The sequence below is a fragment of the Lupinus angustifolius genome, chromosome LG09, assembly GCF_001865875.1.
Source record: "Lupinus angustifolius cultivar Tanjil chromosome LG09, LupAngTanjil_v1.0, whole genome shotgun sequence".
NCBI lineage: Eukaryota > Viridiplantae > Streptophyta > Magnoliopsida > Fabales > Fabaceae > Lupinus > Lupinus angustifolius.
Genome location: NC_032017.1, coordinates 1,316,617 through 1,325,922, shown reverse-complemented (window position 1 = coordinate 1,325,922; position 9,306 = coordinate 1,316,617). Strand labels below are relative to the sequence as shown.

The window sequence follows — 9,306 nt, the reverse complement described above, 5'->3', positions numbered from 1 at the left end:
TTCAGATACATTGTTGATCTAAGAAAGGTCTTTCATTCAGTCTAAAACAGACAAAAATATGCATTTCAGCCCTTATAGATTTCTCATTAGGATATTCTAAAACAAATATATTTAAAAATGATATCCTCAAATATTTTCAGTTGTCTTCATAAAAAAATACATAAAAATAAGTTATTCTCATCAACACAAAAATATGCAGAACTTGTATGAGAAAGCATTGATAAGACACCCCACTTAATTATTATTTTTTGTTAACAAAGTATTTATCACTACTATTTACCTAATTATATTACTTTTATTTTATTATATTAGCCTTGTTTCCAAGCCAATACATGACATGAAAACCAAACTACACAGAAAATGTGAATATCAAAAAGAGAAAGAAAGAAGTTTGAAATTCAATATTGACATATTCATGGTATATATTCTATACATAGTCAAGTACAAATCCTTATTCAATTGATACTACTTACAGAATAATAACACAGTTACACTTCTGAATACACAGATTTACATTACAACAATAGATTATGATTAATATTAACTTCATATGTTTTGTCAGATTTTACTGTCCATCTCATTCTCTTCATCATCACCACCATTAATAAGCAAATACTCTCTGCGACGCAGAAATGGTCATAAGATCGTCATTCGATTCGTTGTGAAAACATCAAAGCAAAAGTTTTATTTTTTATTATATGCATCAAAGCAAAAATTATGAAGGAAACATAAACTAAAGTTTTATTTGGGGCTTTTGTTTCTCACAAATCATTAATAAGTTTGAAGTCAAGTTTCATAAACAAGGAGAGCAAGCTAAGAAAAAAGGGTAAGCATATTAATCAATCTTTGGCAATCACTACGAAAATGATCGAATTATGCAGAACCTTATCTTTGTTCATATTCATTAATTCATGCAGAGCCTTATTAATTCTACATGAACATGATCCACCACTGAAAAGTGTTCAATCTATATTTTAGAAAAATCCACTTAAGAATCAATTGCATGTATAAGAGCATCACAAAGCCAGATAATGGAATTTATAAATTATGCAAATTTTCCTTTTGCATCAGGAGTTACTTTCGAGGGAGACAATAATGAATTACCAAATAAAAATCATTGATTATCTAATTGAGATGCAGTTTATGTAAATATCACACAACATCATACAAAATACCTGAGTCTTCCACAAAGGCGTGCTAAAGCATCTGATCCGGTTCTAGAAGCAACATCCTCGACCTTGGCAGCATTTGATAAAGTCATACAATCTGCAAGAACAAACTCACACAGCTCCTTTAATGAACAAGCATCAGTCAACACAGCCGAATGGCCCCCACCAGCAGCAAGTTTTCGGATCTCCCCAACACACCTATGATATAGAAATTTTAGCATAAAAGCCAATGCAATCGTGACGATGTTACTAAAGCTACAAATACATACCAGTCAACAGGTGATGGATACCAGGCATATGTACATTTCTCATTGGCTGCTTGACCATAATTATTGTAACCCCACCCATGAATTCGACCTTCCTTCGTAGAAATAAGAGTATGAGAATGTCCACATGCAACAAGTTGCACATCTTTTGGAACAATTAAAATGGGAATGTTTCGGAAAAATGTCTGAGAATCATTAGCTACACACGAGAACAATCCAGTTTGGGGGCCAAGGCCTAACTGACCAGATTGACCACCGCCCCAAGCATAAAGTGCTCCTTCTTTACTCAGAGCACAAGTATGTACACCACCACATGCCACATCTTTTATGACAATACCATCAAGGGAAACCACCCTCCTCGGGAGAAGCTCCTTATCCCCATACTGGAGTGAAGAATGCCCGAGTTGACCCATATTTCCGAGCCCCCATGTGTAACTGGTCCAAGGGAAAATATAATAAGTGAGGAAATGTTATCACAACAAGCTAAATACCATAAGTAGTCATTATTTATTAATTCTTTTGGATCCCTAACATACAACTAGAGTAAGTAATTCCTCACACAAACACAAGAGTAGAGAGGGGGAAGGAGGAAACATTAAAAGATTAGAACTTCTTAGTTAAAATATTTTTTTACTGATATACAATTGAACCGCAAAAGAAAATTTACATAGATTGCAACAACAACAAAAAAGAACACATCTACTTTTATCCCTTCCCTCTCATACCCAGAAAAAATTTCCAAGCATGTGAAGATCCGAAGACCTCTGCTAAAGTAGTTTCAAAATGTGATCATAAAAGTGATTTCCTTTTGGTAAACGAATTGCAGGAACTGAAATGAAAATAAGTAACTTGAGGTCTATATGTCTCAACAATAAGAATAAAAGATGGACTCCACTCTATGATATATGCATATTCTTTTTCATGAAATATGACAAACACAAAACAGCAACTTTAGTGAGTGGAAACCACAGTAAACAAAGAATGCCTAATTCTGATGCAATACCATACATATTTTAAGCTCCAAGTTTTCAGCAACTACTATCTAACACCATAACGTACATTCGTATAAGCATCACTCTATAATGAAAAATAATAAATAAATACTTAGCAATAAATCATGTGTGCATGTAATAGAATAAAAGATCTTGTCACAAACTTTTTCAAACAAAATCCAGATAATATTAAGGACACTTAACTTAGAATATAACTCTATTGGCTCTAGGAATATAAAACTACAGTCAACTATAGTTTTCTATCGTATAACCAAGCCAAGGGAATAGAAACTTGCATAATAGATGCAGCATTTCCATTGCATCTTGTCTCCTGGTGTCAGATTCCCTAATGTCATGCGGAAAACCACAATTCTCATGCTTAAAATTATAATTATCTGATAATCTCCAACTAGAAAGTCCTTCAAATTACTTACACCTCGCCCTTATCAGAAATAGCTGCTGTGTGGTATTCCCCACATGACACTTTGGTAATCTTCACAAGCTCGGGGGCTTCATCAAGGAACTTAGCATAAGAACTTAAAATACGAGCCCCCTGAAGTCCTTCACAAGTAACACCTCGGCCAAGTTGGCCACACTCATTGTATCCTGGTTTATGGAAACAGTGAGAAAACTCCAATTAGTAGGTGGCAAGAAACCTACTTTGTGAATGCTCAAGTTTACTTCTCTGCATTCAATGCTCTGTAAATTTAAAGGTCTTTAACCATGTCAACTCCATAAAAGGCAATCATGAATCGTTGATGTTACAAAACATTAGAAAGAAAATAAAGAGAAGCAATTAGTGACTCACCCCAAGCTTGTAGAAGGCCTGCCTCAGACAAAGCAACCACATGGGCAGCTCCACATGACACTTGATGAACAACCTGAAAGTATGTTGACATGAACGATGAGAAAACAGAAACTAATCAAGATTAGGAAACAAACATAAAAATGTAAGAGTATCCTACTCCATAATAAAACTGTATCCCATAAAGAAAAGAAAGACAAATTACATATCTACTTTGCATTTAGTAATTAAACTAAACCAAAGATGAATGTGATAGACCGATACAGAATAGATTCTAGAATAAGTAAAGACAATGAAAAGATTAACAGTAAAAACTAAATAGAAATAAATGGTTGTGATATCACCACCAGAATGTGGATATAAATGGGTTAGGAAGTGGAAGAGGAACTGCATCATTTATGTGGCAGACAGTGGAAGAAGAGAGGTCATGAGGTATTTAATGTGTTAATGAGCTGCAGCGATTTTGTAGTAGTTAGTGGACAAAAAAAATAAAGTGGATGGGAAGGGGAATAAAAGGTTAGGAGCAAATATATAAGGGAGGTAAAGGTATGGGAGAAGGATCCAATCATTGAATGGAGAATTGCGGTCTTTGGGCAGGGGGAAGCAAACCCTCTGCAGTGTCTAGGTATCTTTTTCTTCTACGTTTGTTCTCTCTTTTTTAAAGGTTAACCTCAGCGCAATGGGTAAGGTTGTTTCCTTATGACTTGGAAGTCATGGGTTCAAATCCTAAAAACAATCTCTCCATTGGTGAGGTAAGGTTATGTTACTGTGATGTCTACCCTCCCCATACCCCAATAGATGAGGGAGCCTCTTGTACTAGGCCGCCCTTTTTGTCTCTTTGTTCATTCCGTCTTTTAGAGAGTCTCTGCTTGAAGGAATTAGTCTCCATAATTTAATAAAGAAATCCAAATTCTTATCTATCAGAATGGGATCATTTATATATCACATTTACATAGTTTATTTATGTCATAATGAATGCTCACATACATACAAGTAATCAAATATACATGAGTCTCTGCAGTCTGCACTAACATATATACTTACCGTGTTAGGTTCGAAGGCCCCCCAGAACAATCTAGGAAAATTTGATCCCTGGAATATAAAAAAAGAATGATATAGAATATTTGACATATTAACAAAGTTGTATTGAACATTGAAAAAGTTATTACCTGATTTTGCCCCCAAACCCAGAGCCTCCCAGTAGATACAGTACCATCATTGTCACGAGGTTCTGCAATGCAAGCAGAACAATGTGCTCCACAGGACACAGATTTTACAAACTCTGACCCTAGTTGTTTTACTTTCTTTGGATGTTTCCTTCGCTCCTCAGTTCCATCACCCAATTGACCATAGTCATTAGCCCCTGGGATAAGGAATATATACGTGAGTGTTAGACGGTTAGAACTTTTGTTTCCTAATCAGACAAATATGTACTACTAATGACAAACAAACTCACAACTAAATATGTAAATTGGAATGGGGAAAATTCATCTAAAGCTAATTGGTTCTTATTCATATTGTTCCCTATTAGTAATAGGTTACAAAACAAAATGAAATCTAAGTACAACAAGGAAAGAACTGTAATGGAGATTGTCTCTATATAACACAACAAAAATCCCATATTTGAAATGGATATGGAAACTCTTACGGGATATGTTTGTCCTAGAGGCTAGAAAATAAAAAATCACTTCCTGCTAGAACTCCTCAGTGAGAATAGTACAGCCTCCAAAAAACTAAACCAGTGTTTCTAATCCTTCTACTTTCAAGCTTCCCAAACACACCTGGTTTTACTTTACACATAAAAAATGGCCCCACATGTTAATAGTTCGCACTAGAAAGTGGACACATAAAACCACAATTATCCTTGTGGTAGCTACGACTTGGAATAACATAACTGTTTCTATTCTAATTAACAAATACATGTCAATTGTTGACAAGTTTTTAAAAATATCCAACAAAAAAGGAAGTGCTTAAGACTTCTAAAAATAGGACTAAAATTTTATATTTAAATTTGGGGAGACAATGAGTAATTCAATTTCACTCTAGATTTATTTATTAGATATTTGTTTTACCACCTAAACAACACGAGTACAGCATAAGAATCATCCAAAAAAACAGTCCTAACACTACAAAATACAGAGTATTCAAAACAATGATACAATAATACGAAAAACATGAGTAAAAAAAAAAGGTCCAAACCCCATGTAAAAAGTGATCCATCGGAGGCTATTGCTGCGGTATGCTCACGACCACAAGCAACATCCAACCACCTTGCATTGAAACCAGCTGGACATCCAAACAGCTCAGGATGCAGCTGTTTCGGAATCCTCAGCTGATCCTCTTTCCCCTTTCTCCCTGTCTGGCCAGATTGATTGTATCCCCACACATAAATAGCACTCTTCCGCGGAAAACTTTCAGGTTTGGTAGTGCCCAAAATTTTATCAATATCCATAGATTATTCACCTTAGAATCTAAATAAGGAAGCAAGTAAACCATTCAATTCAATATACAACAAGTAAAATTTGTAATTCACAACCAATGAGAACAATAGCAATTATATTATACAGAAACAAAACATATATAACACATGGTATGAGTAATCCATATCATAGAGATTCGGCAAATTTTACTTTAGTTGTTTATTGCCTAACACAACCTTCACAATGGAAAATTTGTGGTATGAATGATAAAATAGCAAAACAAATCCCCAATATAATCACACTCATAAAAAACATTCCATTACTTCAAATATAGTGATATGAAACAGATGAGAATAAAAACAGTTATATTATACAGAAACAAAGGATCTATAACACATTATATGGATTATAAGATGGAAAAAAATCCCCAAAATTATGCAAATAAAAAAAACATACTTTTAAATAATTTAATTAAACCAATACAAAAAAATGAAACCCAATTATGATTCTGCTTTCAATTGAAGGAAAAATTGCTTTGATTTAGTTATAATGAAGCAATGGAATGGAATATAAAGCTAGGGTTTGGATTGTAATGTGAGAATGATGGAATGAAACGAAGTCGTTTTGAGAGAAACATGACATACCGAAAGAGAAGAGAGAAAGAATTGAAAATGAAGAGAGTTGAATTGAAAAGAGAAAGAAGAAATTTGAATTAAAATAAATAAATAAAAGTGAAATGTGAAATGACAGGTTTCGCAGTTGAGTAGCGACATCCTTTGACTAAGGCAAGGACAAAGGAGGAATTCCCTGGTTTCCCGGTTCTTACATGTGGAACTAATAAAGTGGCGTGAAATTAAGAGTAATTATTTATTTCGGTTTCTTATGATTTTCGACTTATCAAGTTAATATCTAATAAATTTAAATTATTTATTCGGTTATTTTGTTCATATTTGTCACTTTCACATTAATGGTTTTGTCTATGTGAACCGTTAACTGCTGACGGTCAGACATCTTCCATTCACGTAGACATGTTTGATACGTAAGTGTACAATGTGTAAAAGTTTTTCAATTTTTTAATGTAAATGATGTCATTTTATTTATTTTTTCAAATTTAACAAGATCCTTTACAAAACGTCGTTGTTTTGGGATTAATTTTTTAAAATAAAAATTAATGTAACACATCAGTCCTGACATGCGATCATCTAGGCCCATGAATACATCTAGTGTATCACTCACAAGCTTAAATACTCATACTATGTTTTATTCCTATAAAGGGGAGTCTCCCACAACTCGAACCCATAACTACATAGACAAATAGTCATTTTTCCATTAGTCGTTACTATTAAGCTACCTCGACCAACCTTTCCTCCCATGCGACACCTTTCCTCCGTCCAACCCCAAGTATCCATTCTCCTCCATGCCATGGAAGTATCCAAATCCATTCCTAGTGACTTAAAAGTCGATGCCTAATTCCTATTGTGGTTCATTAATTCCATTACATTAGCATGTTGTCACTAAGCTATTTTGCATCAAATTTACTAATAGAAGAACCGAAGGGAAGATTCATATGCTAATGGGACAATTGAGCAAAAGGGTAAACAAGTGAATCAAAGGGTAGGAGTGTAGGACACTTGACTTTAATCCCAACATTTCTTTGATTGAACTATCTAGTATTTTCACGTTCCTTTGGGTGGTGGTGGGCATGGAGGAGAATGGATACATGGGGTTGGGGAAGGGTTGGTTTAATCCCTAAATGATGTCGTTTCGTAAAAGGAATTTTGTTAAAAAATCGAAAAAATAAACAAAACGGCATCATTTTCATTAAAGAATTCGAAGAAAAGATTACATGTGGTCCATGTCAGACACACCTATGTGGATGGAAGATGTCTAGTCAAATTAGTAGTTATCGGTCCATGTAGACCAAACCGTTAATAGTAACTATCAGATATAGACGGAAAGACTGACATGGTTCCATATTCAAATTGTGGGGAACTAAATTGGTAATTTAAATTTATTATGGACTAACTTAGTAAGGTAGAAAAACATAAGGAGCCGAAATGGGTAATTACTCAATTAATAATGCACATTTCTTAGCTCCCATTTTTTTCATTTTACATAAACGATCATTTACATATTTGTTTATCACTTATTATGTTATTATTGTATTAGATTTTGATATAGAGTGATGTGCTTGGGTCAACAGATGGGAGAGAATAGTGAGAATAGCAACAAATGGATGGTAAAATATACAAATGGAAGGAGAACATTTTTGGTTGTTTGCTTTGGTTGAAGAGGAAGGATGAGTGAGAATGAAATTTTTTCCCACATGCTTTTTGGTGTGGAAGAAATTGGACAAAAACTATGATCCCTTGTTGAATCTGAGTAAGAGCTGGCCTTGGCCCGCCTTGAGCGTGTACTTAAAAAATGACTTTGACACTCAAGTCATTGTAGTGTATGCTTTTCTACAGAAAAAATAGAGTGAGAGTAAGTGTAACACTTAGAAAGTAGATAGAATACAATGTCCTTCCATTATGAGTGGCTTCATATATTTATATTGAGGTGAAGTGGTTTGCACTCTAATAGGAGGTGTCATCATTGTCTTCTCATTTTCAATAGCCTAGGTCTCATAGTATTGTGAACTTGGACTACCTTTATCGTATGAGTAACGTGAACCTACCATCAGCCAGCTGGTGCGACCTTGCCATTAGCCTCTAAGAAGGTCTTCAACATGGTAGGAGTTGATATGTTGTGTCTTGTTGTTGTCATCCTTTCCCTTAGCTAGGTCGTTCATGTGGACATGATCGATAGTCATAAAGGTTGGATCATTTTCGCCCATGCATGATCGACAATCATAAAGATTGGATCATTTTTGCCCAGGCATGATTCGATAGTCATAAATATCGGATCTCATATGTTATAATTAAATAAAACATAAAAATGGATCGCATGTGCATCCTTTTTTAATTTGTTACTTAAGCATACAATTTTTCCTAGGTGGGGACCATGCTCAGACTATAGATGGTCAACAGTTAAAGGCCCTTGACCTTTGCTCCTTGCCCGAGGGGGGTTAGATGAGACCTTTAATGGTCAACATTGACCTTGTTATTTTTGGGGGGTTTTATGCTCACTCTTTAGAAGGATGACAATGACCCTTATGATCTTTTATCGGTGATGTGCTCAGTCCTTAGAATGATGACAATGAACCATGTGATCTTTTATTGGTTGTTGTGCTTGATCCTTAGAAGGGTGACAATGACTCTTCTGATCTTTCATGTGCTATTGTGCTCGATCCTTAGAAGAACGACAATGACCATATTGATATTTGGTCGCCCTATGGGCGGCCTTGGTGGATGTTTGGGATTCTTATACTCTTATACCCCTTCTTTCTTATTTGACTTGACTTGGGTTCACTGACTAGATTGGTAGTCGTGGCCTCGCGTAAGAGTTATTACTTCAACATTACAATGAAAAATGTATTTATTAAGAATTGTTTATTCAATATAAAATTATATCATAGTTATTGATTAACAATATTACATTAATGTTTAACGGTGCAACATCACATTTATAGATTATTATTATGTTATAATATTACATTTTTTAATTAAGATGATATTATTAGTTATAGTTATGTTAGTCAATATATATGGATTT

The 9,306-nt window shown here is 34.5% G+C and overlaps 1 protein-coding gene across 4 annotated transcripts; it reads right to left on the bottom strand.

Moving 5' to 3' along the window:
- Positions 372-6,378, bottom strand: LOC109357209 (ultraviolet-B receptor UVR8). 4 transcript variants are annotated; one of them, XM_019600997.1, is made up of 9 exons: positions 6,297-6,378; positions 5,432-5,703; positions 4,402-4,595; positions 4,277-4,324; positions 3,236-3,308; positions 2,862-3,033; positions 1,439-1,870; positions 1,176-1,367; positions 372-619 (listed from the first exon to the last, which is right to left on the bottom strand). In XM_019600997.1, the coding sequence occupies exons 2-9, from the start codon at positions 5,682-5,684 to the stop codon at positions 559-561; spliced, it is 1,425 nt and encodes a 474-aa protein (XP_019456542.1). In that variant the 5' UTR covers positions 5,685-5,703; positions 6,297-6,378; the 3' UTR covers positions 372-558. The 4 variants fall into 4 exon arrangements, with proteins under 4 accessions (XP_019456542.1, XP_019456543.1, XP_019456545.1 ...); XM_019600998.1 differs by lacking the exon at positions 6,297-6,378 and adding an exon at positions 6,109-6,287; XM_019601000.1 differs by lacking the exon at positions 6,297-6,378 and having other exon boundaries at positions 1,460-1,870; positions 5,432-5,832.

What these genes read in the sequence shown, in the direction of transcription:
- LOC109357209 (XM_019600997.1), bottom strand. Translation starts at nt 5,684, where the DNA reads ATGGATATTGATAAAATTTTGGGCACTACCAAACCTGAAAGTTTTCCG. An exon ending in AGGCCTTCTACAAGCTTGGG is followed by an intron (nt 3,034 to 3,235) that starts GTGAGTCACTAA and finishes TCCATAAACCAG; the next exon opens with GATACAATGAGTGTGGCCAA. An exon ending in CGCCTTTGTGGAAGACTCAG is followed by an intron (nt 620 to 1,175) that starts GTATTTTGTATG and finishes TCTGCGTCGCAG; the next exon opens with AGAGTATTTGCTTATTAATG.